Source organism: Triturus cristatus, chromosome 9 (genome assembly GCF_964204655.1).
Source record: "Triturus cristatus chromosome 9, aTriCri1.1, whole genome shotgun sequence".
NCBI classification, from domain to species: domain Eukaryota; kingdom Metazoa; phylum Chordata; class Amphibia; order Caudata; family Salamandridae; genus Triturus; species Triturus cristatus.
Genome location: NC_140592.1, coordinates 1,212,871,966 through 1,212,897,663, shown reverse-complemented (window position 1 = coordinate 1,212,897,663; position 25,698 = coordinate 1,212,871,966). Strand labels below are relative to the sequence as shown.

The following is a 25,698-nucleotide window of genomic DNA, read 5'->3' as shown; positions in this document are numbered from 1 at the left end:
AAGGGCAAGGCGAGCTGCTGTATTTTGGACAACTTGCAGCCTTGATAACAGATCTTCTCTAATCCCTACCAGTAGAGAGTTCCCATAATCTAGTCTACTGACTGGAAGCGCCTGAATGAGGACTTTTCTGGTATAAAGGGGAATGCATGGGAAGACTTTACTCAGCAGGCGCATCATGCCAAAGCACTTGCCAGAGGTGATTTTTACATGCTCCTCCATGGAGAGTCTGTCATCGATCACAATGCCCAAGTTCTTCGCACATTTTTTAGGAATGGGAGCTTCCCCCAATTCCACCAGCCACCACTCAGTGGACCTTAACTCCTCAGCTTTCCCAAACAGCAGGATCTCTGTTTTATTAGAGTTCAATTGTAAGAAATTCTTGCTCATCCACAGCGCATCCCCGGGTTTAAAAAATGTCAGAGCGCAGCGTTGCCAAATATGGTGTTACACCACGCACCAACAGTTTCTTGTACCTATCCCTCCAAATTTCTCTCTTTCTACACCTGACCCTACAAGTGTAGCTGGGTCACACCACCACGGCCTACTCCAGAAGGTGGTACAAGACTTGGACCTCAGATGTAGATAAACAATTTATTCAGACATTTAGAGGTGGGCAGTAATAGGGCAACCATCAATAATTGGTGGCTGACACATCTGCTCACCACTCTCATGCCAGAGTCTATTCAGTGTGCATGAATGGTGGTTTTCGTGGCCAGGTGGCTGTTCACCCACCTTGCGACTGGTAAAAACCATTTGATGGCACTGCCTTTGATGTACATGGAGTGAGAATGGCTCTCCTGTTTAAGGCCATGTGCACCAGACTTTGTCCTGTCTGGATTGGCTGAGTCATCCGTTGTCCCAGATGACAAAACTACTCAAATCACATGTGCTCTGGGAGATATTTCCCAGCATATCAGATACAGAAATACTTTTTTTTAAGATAGAGTTCCCATTTGGGGTTTCAAAAAGGGCAGACAGGTCTGCGATGCTATGGTGGACCTATTATTGCTGACTCTTTTCACCTAATTGTTAACGTCCTGGAGGCAAGGCACAATTTGAAGAAATAATAGTGTCAATATGGTGGTGAACTTTAGCTAAAGTCGTGCTAAATGAACCCCCTGGTCTTCATTTCCATATAGAAAATGTAGGGCAGTTAAAATGACTAGAACAATCTGAAATAATAACAATATCCTTGCACCCTCTGGGGTGGAGATAGACCCCGAAATAGATGCTTAAAACCCAATGGAAGTTTTCATCTCACATTATTTTACTACTGGTAGGGTTTCTGCAGGAGCTTATGTGCCAGAGAGAAAGTTAAAAATGATCAATTAAGATTTGATATTTAGCCTTTTGTCTTGAGATCGCCTATGAAAAAATGCCTTGGAATCTGTCCAAAATGTCAAAAACCCACCACCCAAGGAGGAATAATATTCCCAACCCACAAAGTCAAAGGTAAGAACAACTGACCACAAAGTCTAATTTTGTTTACAAGATAGGGCCTGATAGGAAGCATGGGCTTTGCAAGGCTCCACCCTGGCCCAGAGGTTTGTGCCCCCAGTACAACCTTAGCTAAGCAGTCCCTGAGGAGGAGTTTCTAGTTCCACAGAGCTGTGATGTCTAAGGCTTGAGACGTGGCATTGGCGATCCGACACCACACTGATGAGAACATGTAGAAGGGGCCTAACGCACCTGATGACCAGACGCAGTGGCGTCAGGGAAGGAGACTGTGGGACAGATTTACTAAGAAGTCACACAAGGCAACACAACGCAGCAAGACAACTTGCTACGCTGTGTTGTGTGATGGGAGAAAGCAGGAATGTGCCCTAGCTACTAAGATGTGGTGCAGCCCTGCTCTCCCCCTGCGCCGGTGCACAGAGTACAGCCTAGCGCCAATGCATGCACCCCTGCGCCATGGTGCAAGAGGGCCTGCGTCACAGGCAGGATTGTTTTGTGCAGAAATGGACTGGCCTATAGGGCAATCAAGCAGTTTCTAACAGACTGGTGTGACAGGTCAGTGTGTGAGCCAATTTTTGGGCTGTTTGTGGATCTGTTGTATGGTCTGCTGGGCCGTTATTTACAGTTGATTTCCCTGCTATTAAAACAAACATTGCCTGCAGCAAGCTCCAATCCATGCAGTCTTCCATACCTTGCAAAACGTTTCACAGCAACAGTTCACTTAGTTAAGTTCAGTGGCGCACGCCGCAATATGGAATTGATGTCATTAAAAGTGTTAAAAACGAACTGAGGATTTTTCTCAGATAAAATTCAAATTGAAAAGGTACAACCGGAAGACTGATATGGACTACAAAAAGGTAGGTGGGTCAAGTTGCTTCCAGCCAACCAATACAGTCCTTCATCATTACCCCCCCTTAGGAATGTAGACAGTCATAGATGCTTTTCTAAGTGTGTTTACTTGACTGGTCCAGCGGTACATCCACATGAAGTGTACTCTATGCATATTTCAGTCAATGTGAAAAGCACCTATAGGATGTGTATTACTGCCTTCTCAAAGCACCCTATTCCCCCATTTAGAAATATACCTGACTATGAATGGATGAAATTTTAACTTTGTGTTCATTAGCAGGAGATTCAAGATCAAGGGAGAGCGCAAGAAGCCAAGCTCTTCCTGGCCATGGCCGCAGACACAGAGTTTCTACTGGAGAAATAAAGACAGGTGAAACGTCTACATCCCACAGCGGCTCTGAGGTTAACCAACAAGGAGGTCGCGTGGCACAGTCAGGCTCCAGGTACATGTGTACTACCCCTGACCATGATGGGAAGATCATATACTCTTTTCTTTACTTGACGAAATTTGTGTCAGGCTGACTTATCTCCCACACCACATGGGGGACATCCAGGGCCGGAGTGGCCGTAGCGGGCACCGGGCATTTCCCCCGCTGGCCACTAGGGTGGGAGCCGTTTTTGTTGCCGGGGGCCTTCAATATCGGCCCCCTGTAACAAAATGAGCCGAAACCAGCCGTAGCAAACAGCTCGGCCGCAACCCCCGTTGCCCCCTTCGGGGGGCCAGCCGAGCCGTTTGCCAAGGCTGGTTTCTGTTCCCAGTCCGGCCCTGGGGACATCATCCACCCATCTCACTTTTTCATACATTTATCCTGGGGCTGCTCCTCCGCTATGGCGGAGGAGCCTCGCCCCACTGCTTCTACCCAGCAGAGGCAACAGTGAAAAATAAAATGATGATAAAATAATTTTAATATTTTATTTTTCACTGTTACCTCTGCTGGGTAGCCAAGTCACAGGGCGGGGCAGGGCCGGTGTTCTGTCGTGGAGGGATGGGCACTGCTAAGTGTGCATGTCTGTTTGGCAGGCCGTCTTTGGACGGCCAAACCGACATGGGTAAGATGGCCAGCCAAACAGACATGCGTAAGATGGCCAGACAAGCAGACATGTGTAAGACGGCCAGACAAACAGACATGTGTAAGACGGCCACACAAACAGACATGCGTAAGACGGCCAGACAAACAGACATGCACAGTTAGCATTTCTCCAACTCGAGCTGTGTTGCACAGCCGGGTGGAGAACACACAGGCTCCCAGGCCCTGTCTGACCGGCAAACCAGGCCGCTCAGACCAATCCCAGCACTTCTCTCATGCTGGGTAATGGCATTCCCAGCACGAGAGCAGCACAGGGATTGGCATCTGAGATCCTGCACAGTGTGCACCAGTTGAGGATCAGGAGAGGAGCAAGATGGCGGACGCAGCATCAGGTAAGTGTAATTCATTTTTTTAATGTTTTTCTTTGTGTTTGATTTTTGGATCACCCCATCCATGCTGCAGCCCTACCAGGTTGCATTAGAAGCAGCCGCCACTGCATTTATCCCAGGAAAATCTGCTCTATGTATAATGACTAGTATAGAAAACATCACTTTCTCTGCTGCAGATAGCTTGGAAGACCATTGACCAACAGAAGGCCTAATACACCAATGTCATAAGAAAAAGAGGTGCTAAATTTGTCCTGTGTTTCTATTACTTCTAGGCTCAGTGCGGGCAGGGACGGGCCAGATGTAGTCGATGCAAACCTTGGGCAGCGTGTCAAACTGTCTTGCAAGATAAACCTCTCCCCTAGTCTTATGGTGCAGTGGCAGAAGGATGGAAAGCCGATGTCCTCTTCCAGGTAGGTTAAACTTTACATACCACAAGGTGCCTTCTAGCTGAAAGAGTAGGACACCCAAAAACTAGGGAAAGGGGGAGTATTTGCCGTTTTCCAGAAGAAGAGGCGATTCCTTTCTTCAAGGAACTTCCGCGTTTGGAGCGTGAAGTCTCTAACTCTGTTTTACCTGCTGTGTATTCCCCAAGAGTGAGGGCATAAAGTGTGAGCCTATGAGCATAGATGTAAGTGTTTGAGGGTGTTCAACGGGCATTGAAGTACATGGCACTAAAGGGAGCGAGTGGATTGTTTTCAGAGTCAGTGACATGGATTCTCATGACCCAGATGGCCATTTTAGAACCTTCTTCACAGCTTGAATATAGATGGTTTGAAACATGAATGTGACAGGGATTTTTATTGGTCATTGTCAGTGCTTAATTTCTCAGAAAATAAGTGTTAGGCCTGGGGAATCACCTAGGATTAAACTGCAGCTTGCATCACCCACTGCCTCTGCCAGTGATGCAAAACGCTAATACCAATGGCCTGTAAGTGCTTCTATTATTATGTTTCACTGCATATTGAATTGCGAAAACTAATGTGCTCCACTGAAAATAGGCAGACAGCACGACCATGTGGTGAGTTGCCATACGAAAGCGCTGGTGTCAAGAATTAAGTGCAGGTGCCCAGAGCATCGGCAGACACCGACACCAATTAGGCACTGGCCATTGTGATTCAAATTCCATTCCATTACTTATTTTGCAGTGCCATCGATCACTTTTGGTACCGTGTATGCAAACCATGGTTTCTATTGATTTTACTCTAATCTCAGGCATTCCATCCAATATTTTAAATTAACAATGAGGGAGATTATGAGCACAGATGCAGACGACTGCTTAATGTGAAACTATTTGGCACTGGGGAAAGAATATTTTTAGGGAGAGAGAAAACAGAAATCACAAATATGTTTTCATTTAATAAAGAAAAGCCAGTGTTCTTAGCAATGTTTCAATTTTTCGTAGTTCTGTTGTGTTGAAACTGTTCTACACATAGGATCCTTTACTGAACCAAAGTGTCTTCACCCAATCATTTTCATGAATCACTTGACCATCAACTAAAAGCTGAAATTCCAAATGAGATCACTTGTTTCAAGACTTACATGCATTTACAATGTGTATTAATATGCATACAGTGCATGAAAAGAGCATCAGCTACATTGTCCCATTGTTTCCTCTTTTAGAGACCCATTTTTAAGTCTATTTGTCACAGAAATGTGTTTTCTTGGACGTTGACCCTCTCTTTGAGTTAACAGGTCTTTGCTTGAATTGTAGACGCTTGAGAGATGCTGTCGTAGATATCAGTATTATTCCAAGACAAGAACATGTTCTGAGGGCATTAATCACTTTTGATTGTCTGCCTCAGAATTATGGACCTGAACCTAAAGTGAGGGAGCTGAATGATGGATGCATGCACGTAACAAGTGCTGTTAACTCCTGACAGCACGTGCCAATAACATTACTAGAACCCATAACATTTTTTGGGGAGTATCCTGCATGTCAGATTTTCAGGATAACTTTTGGATATGTTCATGGTTTCATTTTGATTTATTATACGTATTTGTATCATATGGATATTGTGAAAGTGAAGCATGGCTCAGACCTCTTAGACCTACATTTGATCCCCCCGGTCCTACCAAACAGACAGACAGACAGACCTCTGATCTTGTGTGTCAGGTTCAGAACTATTTTTTCTGACCTTAAGCGTAAGGATGTTTCCCAGTTCCAGGTCTTGAGGGTTCTGGTCTGTCCGAGGTAGGGGCGACCCTTTCCGGTAGCCACGGTGCTGCTGACAATTCAACATCAGGGTAGACAGTGCCTTCCTGAAGGAATCCCCAAGAGGAAAAAACCAAGCAGGGAAAACCCTCTGATGGAAATGGTGACTCCAGGAATCCAGGAAACAGGGCACGTCAGTAAGAAATACCAACAGGAACTAATATCACCAACAGGAGCGAAGAGACGCATAGCCTGACTGGACCTTGTCAAGAAATGATTGTACAGTACCTATGATACGTTGTGGTGCTATTATATTTTGTTGAGGAAGAGTTAGGCATTCAGGATACCATCGCCATAGAGCATCAGCCAGAATGTTTTGGGAACCTGTTATATACGTGATGGTGAAACCGAATTGACTAAAAATATAAGGCCACCTAGCTTGGCGGCTTTTTTGGCATTGAATGTTGCAAAGACATTGTACATTTCTATGGTCGGTCCTGATTTCAAATGGTTCGTTAGAACCCATTAGAAATTGTCTCCATTCACGGCAAGCTAGCTTCATGGCTAGGAGTTCTCTCTCAAGAACAGAATAATACCGTTCTGAATCATACAAAACGTGTGATAAATAGAACACAGGGTGTTCAAGTCAATCATCTTCTTGTTCTTGCAATAGGACTGTCCCTATTGCTCTATCTGAGGCATCTGTCTCAACAATGAACTTCTTTGTTGTATCAGGATGACGTAAAATAGGGGCCTGTGTGAATGATTTCTTTAATGACTGAAACGCTTTCTCTGCAGCGTCTGTCCATTTGTACTCTTGTCGCAGATTTTCCTTTTTTAATGTCTAAGATATAAAACTTATTTGATGGGCAAAGTTAACAATGAACTGACGGTAGAATTTTGTTAAACCCAGGAAGCATTGAGTCTCTTTAATGGTAGACGGTGATGGCCAGTCGAGAATAGCCTTTACCTTTTGGGGTTCCATAGCTGTTCCGGTCTTGTTGATCCGATAACCCAAATACTCCACTTCGGACTGATCAAATTAACATTTTTCTGGTTTGCAAAATAAATTGTTCTGTCGTAGTCTTTCCAGTACTTATGTGATGTGTGTGTGATCAAGGCCAGGGTTGGAAGAATAGACAAGAATGTCATCCAGATAGATTACCACAGTCTTGTTCAAGAGGTCTGTAAAAACGTTGTCCATGAATCTTTGAGAGATAGAAGGAGCATTTGTTAATCCTAAGGCCATAACCCTATATTCAAAGTGGCCTAAGGAAGTTCTGAATGCGGAATTTCATTTGTCTCCTTCTTTGACTCGCAGGCGATGATAAGCTCATGAAGATCAAGCTTGGTAAATAACCGTGCCCCTCTGACTGACTCTAATATATCTTTGATGCGGGGCAATGGGTACCGATCTTTTATTGTGACCTTGTTTATTCCTCTAAAGTCTATGCACAGCCGAAGATCTTTAGTCTTCTTTGGTACAAAAAAGAGAGGTGTCCCAGCAGGTGATGAAGACATGTAATAACACCACTTTGAAGATTTTCTTCGAGATATTGCTTCAGTGTTTCTTTTTCTGGTTCAATGAGAGAGTATATTCGTCCAAAGGGTACTATGGCCCCAGGTTCCAAAGGAATGGCACAATCATATTCTCTATGAGGTGGTAACAGCATATATTCAGGTTTCTGGAACACGTCAGCATACATCTGATAGTGACCAGGTACCCCTTGTATGAGATTGATGGTGTTACACAATTCCTCTTTATTCATAGGCAACTCCTTGGTCGACCAGTATTCTTTGGAAGAATAACAAAACTGATGGAAAAAATGTGAGGACAAGGAGATGGTACTGGTTTCCCAATTGATATAAGGGTTATTTCGAACAAGCCAGGTAATACCTAGGACCATGATATGATTAGGAGAGGCAATAATATCAAAGAACAGATGCTCTTGATGCCTTTCCAAAGCCAGCGGTAATAACAGTGTCATTTCTTTAACTGGGCCAGAAACAAGCAGGGTTTTAACTACCGTTTGCACTTGTTCAGGTCTTTCCTTGAGAATACGTGGTGTCTGTTTTTCCGTAGCCCATAGCTCATTATATTAATGCCACTAGCTCCGCAATCCAATAAGGCTATTACTTTTTCCTCCATACCATTAAGTAATCCTAATAGTATAGGTAACAGACAGAGGGAATCAGATGGTTCTTTTGAGGAACAGATTGAAGGTATGCTAGTCCATCCCACCCTCACCCTTCCTACAGAGGGTGGGATCCAGAGTTTCCCGTTGGCCTTTGTGGGCGAGTGGAGCAACTATGAATCATGTGACCAGGAGAACCACAATACAAGTACGACCCTTGTTTCCTTCTGTATTCCCGCTCAGTCTGGGATAATGGTCCTCGAGTCAGGCCTATCTGCATTGGCTCTTCTGTAGGAAAGGACGTTTCGGGCACGGAAGCATCCGTTCTGCTAGTATTTAGTTGTGCTGTTCTTGTATGTTGTTGAACACGAGTCTTGCGCCTCTCTAACTTACACTCATTTAGGCGGTGCTCAACAGACAAAGCCAAATCCATCAGACCACGATGGTAAAATCTCCAGGTGAATGCACCAGTTGGTCCTTGATGTCTTCACTAAGTCCTCGACGAAAGAGAGTAACCAGAGTACGTTGCAACCAGGTGGTTTCTGCGGCTAATTGTCAGAAACGGGTTATGTACTGCAGGACGTCTAGCTTCCCTTGTTGGATATCACACAGGGCTTCTTCAGCTGAAGTTTCCAAACCAGGCCTTTCAAACATATGTCTGAAAGTAGCGACAAATGTCACATAGTTGGACAAACATGGGTCTTCGGTGGCTACCAAAGGGGTCACTTACACTAATGCAGGACCAGACAAAGCAGTAATCAGATATCCAACCTTGGTTCTGTCTAGAGAAAACTTGGCTGGACAAAAAACAAAAAATACTGTCAAGGAATCCAAGAATTCCTTCAATTTATTCGGATTGCCAGAATAACGTGGAGTGGTGGCTGAGACCATTGGTACATCGGAAGATCTGGCTGCTACTTGTCATAATGCCTGGTTTTCCTCTCGCAACAGTAACAAATCCTGGGCTAGTTGTTGAACTGTCTGCACCAACGCTTGTGCCACCCCTACAGATCCTTCTGCCGGTATAGCCGAGAGAACATCCATGTCATCAAAAATGAGTTTTGGGCGTTGCAGTCTGTCAGGTTCAGAACTCTTTTTTCTGACCTTAAGGTGTAAGGATGTTTCCCGGTTCCGGATCTTGAGGGTTCTGGTCTGTCCGAGGTAGGGGCGAACCTTTCCGGTAGCCACGGTGCTGTTGACAATTCAACGTTAGGGCAGACAATGCTTTCCTGAAGGATTCCCCGAGAGGAAAAAACACAGAAGGGAAAAACCTCTGATGGAAATGGTGACTCCAGGAATCCAGGAAATAGGGCACGTCAGTAAGAAATACCAACAGGAACTAATATCACCAACAGGAGCGAAGAGACACCAACAGGAGTGAAGGGACACCAAGAGGAGAGAAGAGTGTTGCAATGCAAGGAAAATGTGAAATCCTGCCCCTTAAATACCCCAAAACAGGAAATGACGCAACAGGAAGGACCACCACCATCTTTGATTGGGAGAAGCAAAGTGAAAGAATAAGGAGAACCCCCATCTTGGAATGGTGTAGAAAAACCCATCCCCAAGGTACTCTGGGAACCGGACAGAACATTCATGGGAAGAAGACAAGGAAAATAGCAGCAGACAACACACTGTCAAGCCCTTGCTAATGCAGGTAAGCAGAGGGGAATCAGACAGTGTGCTGAGAAACTGTGGTTCACTCTTGAACCGCAGTCTTGTCAAACAATAGCCTTATTAGTGGGCCACTGCCTAAACTCGCGGCGTGTCCAGCAGGAAAGGAGAGAAGCCGTGGGATGCACCTTGGCACCCAGGAAAAAAAAAACAGCGGACCTCCGCACTGAGCCTCTGCGCATCCGAGACTGTGAATCAGGTGCCGCAGACCGGCCTTTGGCCCGCGGCGTTAAAGCAGGAGGCGCCGTGAGCCGGTCCGCGGCATCACATTGTGTGCTTCATGTCCCTGCTGTGCACTCCCACTGAGCCTGGAGGCAGCAGTGAATGCTAGACTTCTGATTGACTGAGCTAAACTTAGTATTTCTGTTTGGAAATTTTTTTTTATATGGGCGAGAAAACATTCATCTCTCCTTCCTGGCACAAAAGGAGTATTAAACTAAAGGTAAAGGAACAATATAATAAGAGTATACCCGAAATATTATTCACATTACTTTAGAAATAAACCCTATAGAAAAATAGCAATAACTATTGGTGGCTTCGAAAATCAGAAATGTAATAGATCATTTTTATTTAAACATTTTCTGAACATCCTTTGAAAATGCTCAGCATTGTATATATTACATTACACAGGCAAGGCTGGAAACTCATCCTACCACATGTAAATATATAAAATACTTTGTAAGACTCTTTTTTCTGTTTGCAAGCCTGATTCATGGGACAGGTTTCTTAGTTAATTAAACCTATATTTGTGTGACACTATATATTTCACTAGTATTTCTTTGACGATTGTTTGTTAAGACAAAGTAAATAAAATCAGAAAATATGACATTGGTTACAAGTCATTACAAAATAATATTTTTCCTCACTGGGACATCTCGCTCATTCTGTGTATGTTTCATTCCGCCAAATCACCTTCCATCGTCCTAATGCAGTGTTGACCAAGCCCTAGGAGAATCGCCCCCCTCTTTGAGAAGTTAATTCTACAATACCATGAACTCTTTAAGTGCACAGCTCCTACTAGGTGCTATGTCTGCACTCTGTCAAATATCTAAAAATTAAATACTGCATATAATTCTACACCAGCCTGAAGAAAAAATAAACTCCTTCTCAGGGGTCTCACTGATACTTAGTCCATTCAAAACAATAATAAAGAATTTGGCAAAGAAGCTGAAATATAAAAGAACATTTTTATTAAACTCAAATGAGTGTGACTACGTCACACAGAAGCAGTAGCAACTGAATGAGGTAGTCCATAGAATGGTCTTACTTCACGTCTTATATACTCTTTATCCTGCCCCAGGCATGTAAGGGAGTTGTACCAATTACATTCCTAAACAAATGGAAAATCTGGAGGGTCAGCAAGTGAGTAGCCTTTGGGGTTTTAGCAGGATATGGGCAAAACAATATAATTACATGGTTCACAAAAGTTAATCTGATTTAGATGGCACTGCAGGGCATGGCATGATTACATGTAGAGTATCTTGATTAGCAATCTCAGACAAAGATCGATCAGGGAAATTGGCTTTGCAAGGTCAGTTTCTTACTGTTCATTCCAGAGTCAGAAAGAAACCTAGTTAATGTATACATAGACTAAGAAGGCCAGGCCACTTTGTTCGCCAGGCTACCTTCACAGGCCTACGTGAGGGCAACACAAAATGGTGGCACAATAAAATGGAGTCAGTCTCGAGAATTACAGAACCTCAGACCCTCCTTTTGCCATTACGTAGGCAATAACCTAAGACTCATGTTAATCTGAATCTAGGTCTATGTCGATATTCATTAGATCATCAAGGTGTTGCTGTAGCATCATCTTATTATTCTCTACTTCTCTCGGGACAGGTCTCCGAACACACATAGTAGCACAAAGACTCACTTCTGGTGGACCATTTTTGGATGCTAGAGGCGGAGCCACTTCCTCTTCCATGGCAATTCAGTCAAATGAGAACTTAATTAACATTTACTTTATACAATTGCACTGGAATCGCTTGTGCAACTGTGCACAAAGTCCGTTCAAAGCCTCTCTCGCATGCTTCTATCGTCCATCAAATCTGCTTCCATTGTCTTCTTCCGCATTGGGCCTCTCGATTCAGGCCTCTTCATGAAAATAGTACTGCTTAGTTGGAGTGCCCTCCTGGCAAACACTCACAGCTCACTCGAAAGTCTCAATGTCTCAAGGCAGTGCACCAGTGTCTCTCCTCTGCGGCAGGCACTACAGATAATGTGCTCTTCATTGGTCATGGGCACAGATCATCTTGTTCAGACCCGAGTACTATTAATCGGAAAGAGCAACAGACTTTCACGCTCATCAACACTTTCAGGCTCTAACACTCGCTATGCAGTGTCAGAGGATGTTTGGGCTGCTCTTTCATTTAATTTTCCTTTCATCATGTAGTGCCTTAGATCCTCCGGTGCACTGCCCTTCCGTTGGAGCAAAGAAAAGAGAGGGGTTGACCAAAACTCAGGCCAAGGGGCTCAAGGGACTGCACACTGTCAGAGGTTACCAGCACATGACAGGTAAAAACTGAAGCCTCAAACCAGCCCTGCTATCAACAACAGGGATCCTTCTCTTTCGCTCTTTTACACTGAAACTCTGGTTTTGTGATGTCCAATGCCGTCTGATGGAGCAAGTACGATACCATTGATGGCGCGCTGGCGATCGCTGTCCAGCCTTGCTACTTTCTGGGTGCTGGGACTGTAGGGCCAAGACGTCCGCCTTTCATCTGTAGCTGTCACTGATGGGAATTAGGCTTAAATCAATGTTCTGCAGGTTATTATGACTTTATTCCCACAGAATCTAGTGACGTAGGAAATGTGACACAGTTGTTAGTTTCCTTCAGTTTAGTATAAAAACAGTTCATTGTATTTAACAATAGGACTGCAGGCAGGTGGCCTGCAATCTTCAAGGGAGTGGCCAGAAGCCATGGGACAACTCTGGTTTAGAATGCACTGTCACTCTCATAAGATGCAAAGGCAAAGGCAGTACTTCTAGTCCAGGGGTCTCCAACGAGTAGCTCGGGAGCCACTGGTATCTCGCCAGTACCTTCAAAGTAGCTCTCTGAGGTGAAGTTAAGCCCAGAATCAATTTCAGAGTAGGTGCCTATTAAAGAAGGCAGCACTGATCATCTCAAGACCCTAAGAGTGACAGCCAGCCAAACGTATCACAGTAACTCATACCAACACTCAAACACACAGTGTGCCAGCCTATAGGATCTACTACATGACAGTCTGTATCCAATCTCAATATAATTAAGCCACAAGGAGATTGACCATGTTGCAGTCTCTCCTTTATCAGTCACAACATGTGTGTGAACAGTGCACCATCAAAAAGGTATGGCACCAGTAGCCTGAGCTGTAATCAGTGCTGACCCACCAAGATGCGTGACTGCAGGAGTCAGAGTGAAAATGTGTCAGTTTAGATGCATGATCAGCTCAAAACCTGAGGAGAACAGGGTATGATACAGACCAGAGAAAACTAAGAGACTTTTAGAACAGATCACCATATTAAACGCTTCTAATAGAGAAAGAGGTTGCTCCAAGGGGAGTGTGAAAAACAAGAAAGTGCTCATGAGGTAGGACAGATATAAAGGAGGGGAATCCAAAAGGCAAATTCAATAACCAATCAATTAAACATTCTGGTATCATTAGTAAAACTGGACGTGGTTCATAGTGGCACCAGTTTTACAGATAGGCCAGTCCCTTATGGATTTACAAATATTCATTACATGATTTTCTAATGGGATAAACATCTCTTAAATTACTACATCTGTGTGTTCCTACATTCCTTATCTAGAACACCTCAAAAGGGGAAACGCATGATACAAATTATCAGGGGCATGCAGATACCTCCCTTTAATAATTGTGCAGCAAGTGCACCATGCAATACACAGGCTAAACAATATCTCCTCATGATCACTGAGAATACCTGTCACCCTAGTCTAATAATTCTCAGGTCTCTGGTGTCTGATCTACAATTTTTCCTTTCCCTAGTCACCTGTCCGGAGGGGGCACTATACCCACTTAAAATCACAATCCTGCTACTCAGGACAGCAAATAAGAAACTCTTGGTGTCTCTTATGACTACATGTAGAATTGCAATATCATAAGGAAAGTTAGGTCCCCTTTAGCAAGAGCCGCAGATTTATAGTTCATCCTTAGGGTCTAATCAGGGAGCATCAATCTAGGCTGCTCGTCCCTTAAAGGAAGGAGCAGTAACATGACTAACTGCAGGTGACACACTTTTAATCCTGTATATCTCTTTTTTTTTTTAAAGAACAATTATTCTAACATTCGAACCAAGAATATGCTTATAAAAATGCTTAAAGAGAGGAAACCCTTAATTGAAATGTCTTCTTGTAATACAAAATAATGAACCGTAGTTTTGGAACCTTTTTTAAAACAACAGCCTGAAATGCAAAGTTCCACCCGTGTTTAACTGAGGGCGAAGTCCTGGCTTGAGTAAACATTCCTGTCTATTCGTGACCTGCTATTTTCTCTGCGGCCGTAAAAGCTTGTCTCTCAGTGTTATAACATGAGCACGGTGTCAGTCTTTTTCAAACTCTGACATATCAATGCGTGTTGCGTTTGAGTTCAGCAAAGATTTACTTCAGCTGAAGTATTTGCCTTTTTTATATTTAATACAATGTATGTAAGTAAAAAAATACTATAAGTTTATTTTTCTACAAAACACACAATTTCGTTTTTGATGCCTTCTTATTCCTAGTGAATGTGAATGTGAATTTTATCTTTTAAGCATTTAACAGTTTGTACATATGCATAATTGCTTACTCTATAAATTAAATAGCAACATATAGCTATTGTAGCATATCACATGGTTCATTTCCGGATTTTTATTTAATTTCTACTTAATTAATTAACTGACATTTTGCTTAACAGACTGAAAACATCAAGAAAAAACCACAAACACACATTGAGCTCATTTCAGACATAAACAGAAAGGGGTCAAACACTCAGGACACACAATACAGCGCGTTTTAGTCATTTATTTCATAAATAGCGCCTTCGCTATTTACTTACAGAAGTTGCACTAATGGGAAAACCACATAGACATTTAAACACACATTTAACCCACAGATCAATACTCAAGACAGAAACAAAGGACAGCCCACAGAATGTACTTAAACCAAACCATTTGTGAATACTAGTTGTAAGTCATATTTACAAGAAGCGCTTCTCAATAGTGTTCCAAAAGACTGCAAAAACAGCCCCACAGACCTTTATTTCCGAGAAGCCAAGATACACTCAATTCCCTAGCTTTGGCTGGCAGAACACCAAAAATCGCTCTGCATATCTCCATTCATAAGATTGCGCAGAACTAAGGATCCTTGTATGTATTATGTCCATATTTTAATTCCCTGTGGATACAGAATCACCAAGGAAGAAATATGTTTTTATACCTAAACCTATTTAGGTATTCCCTCTAGGGGAGCTGGCTAATTTACTTCACATCACACCAAGAAAAAGCAACACATTCTTCAATGTGAGCTTTGAAAACAGGTATGCCAAAAATACTGCAGAATATGCAATATTATAATCAAAGTAGTGCTTAAGGTACTCTTCGTACGTTGCACCGTTCAACAAAACCAGATAGAGAAAAATCTCCTCATTACCTGCCTACACAAATTGCAATTCGCATATACAAACCTATACAAATCCAAAGTTGGCCAACACAAATTCCAAAATTCCAAAGCTATAGTAAGTGTTACTAAACTACCTTACCAATCCAAGGCAAAAACCAACAGTAAGAGTCGCATAACGACTTTTACCAAACAAATGGTTGTCCAAATTCTAACTTCCAAGTTCTAAATGACCTAACGGTCTTTTTTTTAAATACTCACGCCAAAAATGTTCTCAGTCAGAGGTGACATCATGTGGAGGATCAAAATCAGGAAGATCAGAAATATACTGGGCTGCAGAGACAAAGAATCCCCAGAATCTCCGTGCACAGAGTACCTCCTTAGTAGAGTCCTGTCCTGTCCTCCTCAGTAGACTTCTGTCTTCTGACAAGATCACTCCCACAGATAGCCACTTCTCTGATGAGGCCCACGTTGGCCGCGCCATTTGAAGAAAAAATAAACTCCTTCTCAGGGGTCTCACTGATACTTAGTCCATTCAAACCAATAATAAAGAATTTGGCACAGAAGCTGAAATATAAAAGAACATTTTTATTAAACTCAAATGAGTGTGACTACGTCACACAGAAGCCGTAGACACTGAATGAGGTAGTCCATAGAATGGTCTTACTTCACGTCTTATATACTCTTTATCCTGCCCCAGGCATGTAAGGGAGTTGTACCAATTACATTCCTAAACAAATGGAAAATCTGGAGGGTCAACAGGTGAGTAGCCTTTGGGGTTTTAGCAGGATATGGGCAAAACATTATAATTACATAGTTCACAAAGGTTAATCTGATTTAGATGGCACTGCAGGGCATGGCATGATTACATGTACAGTATCTTGATTGGCAATCTCAGACAAAGATCGATCAGGGAAATTGGCTTTGCAAGGTCAGTTTCAGGTGAAGAGGTCAGTTTCTTACAGTTCATTCCAGAGTCAGAAAGAAACCTAGTTAATGTATACATAGACTAAGAAGGCCAGGCCACTTTGTTCGCCAGGCTACCTTCACAGGCCTACGTGAGGGCAACACAAAATGGTGGCACAATAAAATGGAGTCAGTCTCGAGAATTACAGAACCTTAAGCCCTAGTTCGTTTCTGTCCCCAGCCTCACTGAAGTATTGATTTCTGCACTGGTGTCTTCAAGGAGCAGGTTGTGGGTCTGTTTTTAATTTTTTTATCATAATGATTTCTTTCCACTGGTTGTGTTGTAATTACACTTTTTCTGTTACTTCAGCATTTTGTGTATGAAATGATCACCATGAGAGGGTATAAGGGCACAGTATGTAGATGTAGATATTATCTCATCTTTGTGAAAATCAGAGGTCCAAACAAACTCGCGACAGAGCACTATTGTTTGCTAGTTGGTAGAGAGGCGACTTGCATAATTTAGGAATACTGGTGTGTTAAATAAAGTGTCATAGTTTTAATGAGATGCAAAGCCAGTTTGCCTAAGTAACAGCTGTAGGTGTGGATCTGGGTGGGAGTTTCACTTAATCTCCTGGAGTGCCTGGTTCTCATCAAATCTTAATCTCTGGGTCCAGACACAGGCAGCAAGCAGACGGCTCCCTCCTGATCAGCCGCGTCAATGCGGAGGATTCCGGCTACTACACATGCGGCTCCTCAAATGGGAATGAAGGAGATTTCCGGCAGGTCCAGTTAAAAGTTCATGGTAGGTTTTACATGCTTTGTTTCTGTCTTTTCCACTCTGCTTGTCCTCCTCTTACAAGTTGACTAATCAGTCTCTGTCCATAAAACAATGGAAAGGTAAGTCCACACGATCAGATTCCACTCACAGAGCGGCCCAATGGGAGAAGGCCAACCATTATTCTATGATAGTCCTCTTGTTCTGTTTTTAAGTCTGCCTAGAAGAAGTATTAGCATTTATCAGCTAATGGTCTTGCTAAAGCAATGAAATGATAGCTAACAGTAGGGTCACTGTGTCTAATAGCACTGTGAGCGCACCTCCTATGGGCCTGTTTACATCTGTGCCTGTGTCTATAATTCAGCATGAGCTCAGAGGCAAAGAGATTCCCTCATTTGCATGGGGTCAGGTATTCCCTCATTTGCATGGGGTCAGGTGTCCATGCAAATGAGGGGTCGCCCTCTGAAAATAGCGCCTCTAACCACAGAAACCTTTTGTCAGCAAGTTTTGAGTCATTATTATGTTCTGTATGAAATACTACTAAAGTGTGTATGTGCCACTTGGTGCTTCTGAGTAATACGTTTAATTGTGGCTTCCCCAAACGGATGTAAGAGGGCTGCCTACTGTTTTGAAAAGAGTCTCACGGTTAACAAAAATAGTGTTCAGCAAAAAAAGAAGAAAATCTAGGGTGGCCCTGCCGACAGAGCAAGTTTTTAACACTGGTCTTACTCAACCTCTGGAACATCTGATTCGGATGAATGGGGATTTCGGAGGGGGCTAAGAAAAATTTTCAGGGGGGCTGAATCTTTAAGTAATAGGCAGAGTGGAGCTGATTTCGGGGGGGGGGGGGCGGGGCTGAATCTTTAAGCATTAGGCAGAGTGGAGCTGCAAGGGCTCTTAGAAGGGGTGAAACAACAGCAAGGCCTCATTAACATGCAAATGGTCTTTGAAAGACCTGTGAAGTGCTCGGGTGCGACTGTGTAAGTGCCCGGGAACCTGTCTCAGCCCAGGCTGCCACACACGACGGGGGGGGCTGAAGCCCTGTGAGTTCAATGGGTTTTGCGCGCCTGGTAAGAGTATGGCATTGGAGTACGAGTTTCTCATCACCAGAAGTAGATGCACTATCTAAACCCAGATCCCTCCCTGCCCGCCCACTCCCTTTTCTGCGGAGCAGCCCTTTTTAACATCTAAAAAGATCCCAAGTTAGGTATCCTGTGTACTGATAGCACGTACTCAGCATCTGAGGCCGTGGAAAGAGACAAGCAAGAAACTGACGTAAACATGTAGGGGCGGTGCTTGTATGCAAATCTGCTCTGTCACGTCAGTATGGATTCGGCAAGGAGCTGCACGGTGTCACCTAGTGACGTGAGTGGGCGTTGCTAGAGATAAGATTTTCGGGTCCGGGCTGGTGCCTGGGGAGCATTCGAAGTTGAAGGCAGTGGCGTAACACAGGCCCCCGCATGGTGCAGGGAGCCCGAGCTGCAGGGGGCCCCCTCAGCACAGTATTCTGGCCCGAGAGCTCCTGATTAAACACGGAGCGGCGCACCTCTGGGTACCTTGCAGGGGGCCACCGCAAGTTTCGTTACGCCGTTGGTTGAAGGTCACAACTCGAAATGTTATTGCTGTTTAGGCGTGTTAACTTGGCATACACGCTGGATTTGTGCTCATTAAAGTATTCACAAGGCACGAAGAATTGTTTCTGTAAGCGAATCTACTCACACCCACACTGTCATACTTGCATGTTTAAAGGTATTCACCAACTCCTCTCCAATCCCTTTCTGCCCTAGTAAAGGTCATTCATGGACTCTTGACAAAGGCAGATGTAAAGCTTATTCAATGGTAGGACAGGAAATGGATTCTTCCCCCAGAGAGTAAGCAGTATCTCTACGAGGTAAAATATTTGTACCCTGGGGGGAAAACAGTGTTAACAAGACAAGTCACACTTACTCGACAGATTATCACATGAGCAAATATAGGTTTGTGTATTTGCTCACACCAAAATAAAATTGATTATTGTTTACTAGGTATAGAAATATGACTGATTTCCAGGCCAGTTCTGTAAACTCTTGTGAATCCCGGATAGTCATATATCTACATTAGTGCAGGTCACAGACCATGAACACTTTTGTGAGTTTCCGTAAGAATCTTGCCCCGCCTCCTTATTTTTAATATATATTTTTTTATAGGTTGCTCATTATTGCTTTACGCTGTTTCTACCTTGTTATTATTTATTAAACATTGACACGCATTAAAAAAAATGTAAATGATGCCTCAGAGAATGGCATATACAGTTGTCCTTAACAACTGCACCATAGTTTAGCAAAATTGTCTATAACCTTTCTCTGTTTATCTTTTGCAAATTTTTGGGGAATATTTTATTTAGAAAATTGCCAAAAATAGTTTAGTAAAGGTATCTGCAACCATCATCTGATTCTTTCAAGTTGCAATTATTGTTTTGGTACATTTCAGTTTGAATGCATGTATTTGTATGCCATCAAGAAGCATTCTGCTGGGCAGAGATGACCATAGAGCAAAGTGGCTGTTCTGTAAACATTTCTACTGGCTGAAGGTAGCTCAATGAGCCTCCGGCGGAACCCCTAGGGGTGAGTGGTACAGGACAGTGCACAAGTAAGGAGGAAGCGATCCTGGTGGCAACAGTAGTGCAATTTCTGCACACCAGCGTACCATTGCCTGCTCCTTCACTATCCTTTTCAATCCAAATAACAGACTAACGTCCAGTCAGATTTCACTACACAAATCCTTTATAGGTTCCAGAGTAGCATGCTACTCGCCGAAAAAGCGCTTCAACACCTCATCAAGGGTATCAAGCACTATATAAATTCAAACCTTTTCCCCTTCTCTATGTCTCCGCTTTCCTTATCAATCCAAATAACTGACTAACATATCCACCACTCAAATTACTTTCATATTTCACTATACTAATTCACCACTAATCCTTTATGGGTTCCGGAGTAGTTTGCTACTCGCCAAAAAAGCGCTTTGATGCCTCGTCAGGGGTAGTAAGCGCTATATAAATGCAAATACATTTCAATACATACTAACCACACTACGCAAAAGTGCATTGTTTACAGTCTATGTGCCAGATCATGCTAAACACCTGATGCAAGAGCGCATTGTATACAACCTATGTGCCAGATCATACTAAACACACGATGCAAAAGTGCATTGACAGCAGCATATTTATGCCAGCTCATAATAAACCCATGATGCAAAAGTGCATTCTTTACAGTGTATCTACGTGCCAGATCATGCTACATACCTGATGGAAAATTGCATTCTTTACAGCCTAGCTAAGTACTACAGCCTAAGGGCCCGATCATACTAAAAACACGATGCAAACGTGCACTGTTTACAGTCTCAGTGCCAGATCATGCTAAAAACACAATGGAAACGTGCATTGACAGCAGCATATAGATGCCAGCTCATAATAAACCCAAAATGCAAAAGTGCATTGTTTACTGTCTATCTATGTGCCAGATCATACTCAACACTTGATGGAAAAGTGCACTGTTTACAGCCTATCTATGTACTAGGTCATACTAAACACTCAGTGCAAAAGTGCATTGTTTACAGCCTATCCGTGTGCCAGATCATACTGAACACATGATGGAAAAGTGCAATGACAGCAGCAAATATATGCCAGCTCATACTAAACCCATGATGCAAAAGCGCTTTGTTTACAGTCTATCTCTGTACCAAATAACTGACTAATAACCACCACTCAAATTACTTTCATATTTCACTATACTAATTCACCACTAATCCTTTATGGGTTCCGGAGTAGTGTGCTACTCGCCAAAAAAGCTCTTTGATGCCTCGTGAGCGGTAGTAAGCGCTATATAAATGCAAATACATTCCAATACAATACTAAACACACTACGCAAAAGTGCATTGTTTACAGTCTATGTGCCAGATCATGCTAAACACCTGATGCAAGAGCGCATTGTATACAACCTATGTGCCAGATCATACTAAACACACGATGCAAAAGTGCATTGACAGCAGCATATTTATGCCAGCTCATAATAAACCCAAAATGCAAAAGTGCATTGTTTACCGTCTATCTATGTGTCTGATCATACTATACACTTGGAAAAGTGCGCTGTTTACAGCCTATCTATGTACTAGGTCATACTAAACACTCAGTGCAAAAGTGCATTGTTTACAGCCTATCCGTGTGCCAGATCATACTGTACATACGATGGGAAAGTGCATTGACAGCAGCATATATATGCCATCTCATAATAAACTCATGATGCAAAAGTGCATTGTTTACAGTCTATCTACGTGCCAGATCATACTAAACACTCAATGCAAAAGTGCGTTGTTCACAGCTTGAGTGCCAGATCATACTAAAAACACAGTGCAAAAGTGCATTGTTTTCAGCCTGTTTGCCAGATCATACTGAACACCTGATGCAAAGGTGCATTGATTGCAGCATATATGTGCCGCCTCAAAATAAACCTGTGATGCAAAAGTGCATTGTATACAGCTTCTCTGTGTGCCAGATCATACTAAACACACGATGCAAAAGTGCATTGTATACAGCCTATGTGCCAGATCATATGAACACCTTATGCAAAAGTGCATTGATAGCAACATATATATATGCCAGCTCAAAATAAACCTGTGATGCAAAAGCGCATTGTTTACAGCTTCTCTGTGTGCCAGATCATACTAAACGCCTGATGCAAAAGTGCATTGTATACAGCCTATGTGCCAGATCATACTAAACACTCAATGCAAAAGTGCATTGTTCACAGCTTAAGTGCCAGATCATACTAAAAACACAGTGCAAAAGTGCATTGTTTTCAGCCTGTTTGCCAGATCATACTGAACACCTGATGCAAAGGTGCATTGATTGCAACATATATGTGCCGGCTCAAAATAAACCTGTGATGCAAAAGTGCATTGTATACAGCTTCTCTGTGTGCCAGATCATTCTATACACACGATGCAAAAGTGCATTGTTCACAGCTTAAGTGCCAGATCATACTAAACACCTGATGCAAAAGCACATTGTATACAGCCTATCTATGTGCCAGATCATACTAAACACATAATGCAAAAGCGCATTGTATACAGCCTATCTATGTGCCAGATCATGCTAAACACCTGAGGCAAAAGTGCATTGTTTACAGTCCATGTGCCAGATCATACTAAACACCTGATGCAAAAGCGCATTGTATACAGCCTATGTGTCAGATCATACTAAACACCTGATGCAAAAGCGCATTGTGTACAGCCTGTCTATGTGCCAGATCATACTAAACAGCTGATGAAAAAGTGCATTGTTTACAGCCCATCTGTGTGCTAAATCATACTAAACACCTGATGCAAAAGTGAATTGTATACAGCCTGTGTGTAGATCATACTAAACACCTGATGAAAAAGTGCATTGTATACAGCCTATCTGTGTGCTAAATCATATTAAACACCTGATGCAAAAGCACATTGTATACAGCCTATCTATGTGCCAGATCATACTAAACTTACGATGCAAAGGTGCATTGACAGTAGCATACATATGCCAACTCATAATAAACCCACGATGCAAAAGTGCATTGTTTACTGAGTATCTATGTGCCAATCATACTAAACAATCAATGTAAAGTGCATTGTTTACAGCCGTAGTGCCAGATCATACTAAACACACAATGCAAAAGTGCATTGTTCACAGCTTAAGTGCCAGATCATACTAAAAACACAGTGCAATATTGCATTGTTTTTAGCCTGTTTTCCAGATCATACTGAACACCTGATGCAAAGGTGCATTGATTGCAGCATATATGTGCCGGCTCAAAATAAACCTGTGATGCAAAAGTGCATTGTATACAGCTTCTCTGTGTGCCAGATCATACTAAACACACTATGCAAACGTGCATTGTATACAGCCTATGTGCCAGATCATACTTAACACCTGATGCAAAAGTGCATTGTACAGCCTATTTATGTGCCAGATCATACTAAACACTCAATGCAAAAGTGCATTGTTCACAGCTTAAGTGCCAGATCATACTAAACACCTGATGCAAAAGCGCATTGTATACAGCCTATCTATGTGCCAGATCATACTAAACACCTGATGCAAAAGTGAATTTTATACAGCCTGTGTGTAGATCATACTAAACACCTGATGAAAAAGTGCATTGTATACAGCCTATCTATGTGCCAGATCATACTAAACACCTGATGAAAAAGTACATTGTATACAGCCTATCTGTGTGCTAAATCATATTAAACACCTGATGCAAAAGCACATTGTATACAGCCTATCTATGTGCCAGATCATACTAAACTTACGATGCAAAGGTGCATTGACAGCAGCATACATATGCCAACTCATAATAAACCCACGATGCAAAAGTGCATTGTTTACTGAGTATCTATGTGCCAATCATACTAAACACTCAATGCAAAGTGCATTGTTTACAGCCGAAGTGCCAGATCATACTAAACTCACAATGCAAAAGTGCATTATCAGCAGCAGCATATATATGCCATCTCATAATAAACCCACACTGCAAAAGTGCATTGTTTACAGTCTATGTGCCAATCATACCAAATACTCAATGCAAAGTACATTGTTTAAAGCAAAGTGCCAGATTATACAAAACACATGATGCAAAAGTGCATTGTTTTCAGTGTGACCACCTGCCTGACTGTGCCAAGCACATGATAACAATTGTGAAGTGTTTACTGTCTAAACACAAAATACACAAATTGCAGCTTTTACACTCTGTTTGTGTATTTGGATCCACTAAACACATGATACAAAGTGTAGTGTTTACATTCCCTTCATCTGGCTGGCAACATTTAGCACATCATGATGCAAACTGCACACTGTTTACTGCCTGTCTGTGAGTCTGGCTGCAATTAACACATGCAACAAAAAGAATAGATGAAATGAAGTGAGCTACCACAGTCCTTAACAGTCAATAATATGGCAGCCCAAGGGGTAGGGTCTACCTGGCAATGTTAGAGCTCGGGAGGATGGAGCCACCAGTGCCGGCTGTCACCTATCTAAAGTGGCAGGGTGGCTGTGGTGGAAAGTTGGGGAGGGTGGTGAGAAATAATATGCTGATGCTGCGGCCGCCTTTCTGCTCCTCTCGTCAGGCCGGAAGGGGATGGGCCCTCAAGGCACAGGCTGCCCACCGGATCCGCATGCTGCTCTCACGCTATGAGAGCAGTGCCAGTATTGGTCTAAGCAGCCTCGTTTGCTGCTCTGACAGTACATTGGAGCCTATGACTGTGCTGCAACCCGGCTGTGCAACACAGCTGGGTTGGAGAAACATAAGTGCACATGTCTGTTTGGCCGGCCTAATATACAGTGCAACTACTCCTCCTCCCTGCCATGCCCGGCCCCGCCCAATTCTGATAGCGCGGCTCAGACAGCATAAATAAAATTATAATAACATTGTGTTATTATCATTTTATTTATCATCTGCTGGTGCTGTGCTGTGGGGCAACGCTCCTCCGCCATTATTGAGGAGCCGCCCATTGGAGCCACCACCAGAGAATTCTACTGCATGCAGGTCAGGGTGAAAGAGACAAACATATGAACACACCTTAAGACAAACCTCTCCCTTTTAAGAACGGAAACTGTCCTCATAAAAATAAAATCTTTAGAGATAAGAAAAACTGAATTTTTCAACAATACAGTTGCACACAGTGCCTAAAGTATAACCCCTAAACGTCTTGGGAGGAGAGACAGCAATTATAGAACTATGTCTTGTCAGTTCAACTCCCTTCTTAACGGGTTTATCTTGACCATTCCTCCTTGTCTCTTTCTTGCTCAGTTGACTCATACGCCACATTTGCCCATCATCTAACCACACCACAGTCTTAACCTATTTTAGTGATACAGAAGGGCATAGCAACTCTGATCCCCCTTCCTGCCAGGGTTACGCTTGGCAATGACCGACGCATGCCTGAGTTAGGATATTACAGTCCCAATTTTAAAACGGGATACTCCCACATGAAGGGTGCTTAACTTGTGAAGCCACTCTGCCACTCCAGGGTGAAAACTAGCGGTCAGCTGTGTGCGGAAAAGTTGCAAGCACGATTGACAACTGTTCACAGTTACATTACAGACAAGCATTGGCAAAGCCAACAGGTCTGGCTTGTATTTTGAGTCCTGAATAAAACATGAAAAAAGCCTGCTGCAGCAAGAACACACAAAAAGATTACTTACAATACACAATGAACCTATGAGACAGATAATTTAATATGTGATGATCCAGTGTACTCTAGAGATCAAAAGTAGTCCCTCATGCATTGCAATGGAAGCCCTCCTTAAGAGGCGGAAAGATGAACACAAATAGTCAATTGCATGAGATTGAATTTGGCATACTCCATTGGGCAGGGCCAAAGCACACTCTATCTACTTTTTAAAGTGTTGATAACACTGGGTCTTGCAGAAAGCTGCATTGCATGCCAGGCCCGATAAGGAATCGCACACCAGTTGCAGTAATCAGATGAGCAATCTGGCAATATACCAGATGTTAAAGACATTGAAAACAAATTAGTTCCTCTTGGTCTAAAAGTTTATTAGCCATAGATACCAACGTAAAGAAACATTTAAACATGTACGATCCATTACTATAAAGAGTCAAACAACCGCAGAGATTCGCTTCTTCTTGCAATATGGACAGCTGGCGAGCGTCCATCATGGAGACTTTATGACGGCCACCATCTGTACAGAAAATCCTCCTCCTGCA

The 25,698-nt window shown here is 42.9% G+C and overlaps 1 protein-coding gene across 3 annotated transcripts in view; it reads left to right on the top strand.

Annotated features, from left to right (window-relative positions):
* Nucleotides 1-25,698, top strand: part of PAPLN (papilin, proteoglycan like sulfated glycoprotein) — a 487,850-nt gene that overhangs the window by 448,465 nt on the left and 13,687 nt on the right. For 2 of the 3 annotated variants that reach the window (XM_085627249.1, XM_085627251.1), the window contains 3 exons: nt 2,582-2,747; nt 3,994-4,131; nt 16,857-16,984. In XM_085627249.1, the coding sequence (XP_085483375.1) occupies nt 2,582-2,747; nt 3,994-4,131; nt 16,857-16,984 (432 nt within the window). The remainder of the gene's footprint in view (nt 1-2,581; nt 2,748-3,993; nt 4,132-16,856; nt 16,985-25,698) is intronic. The other variant, XM_085627250.1, reaches the window with a different exon arrangement.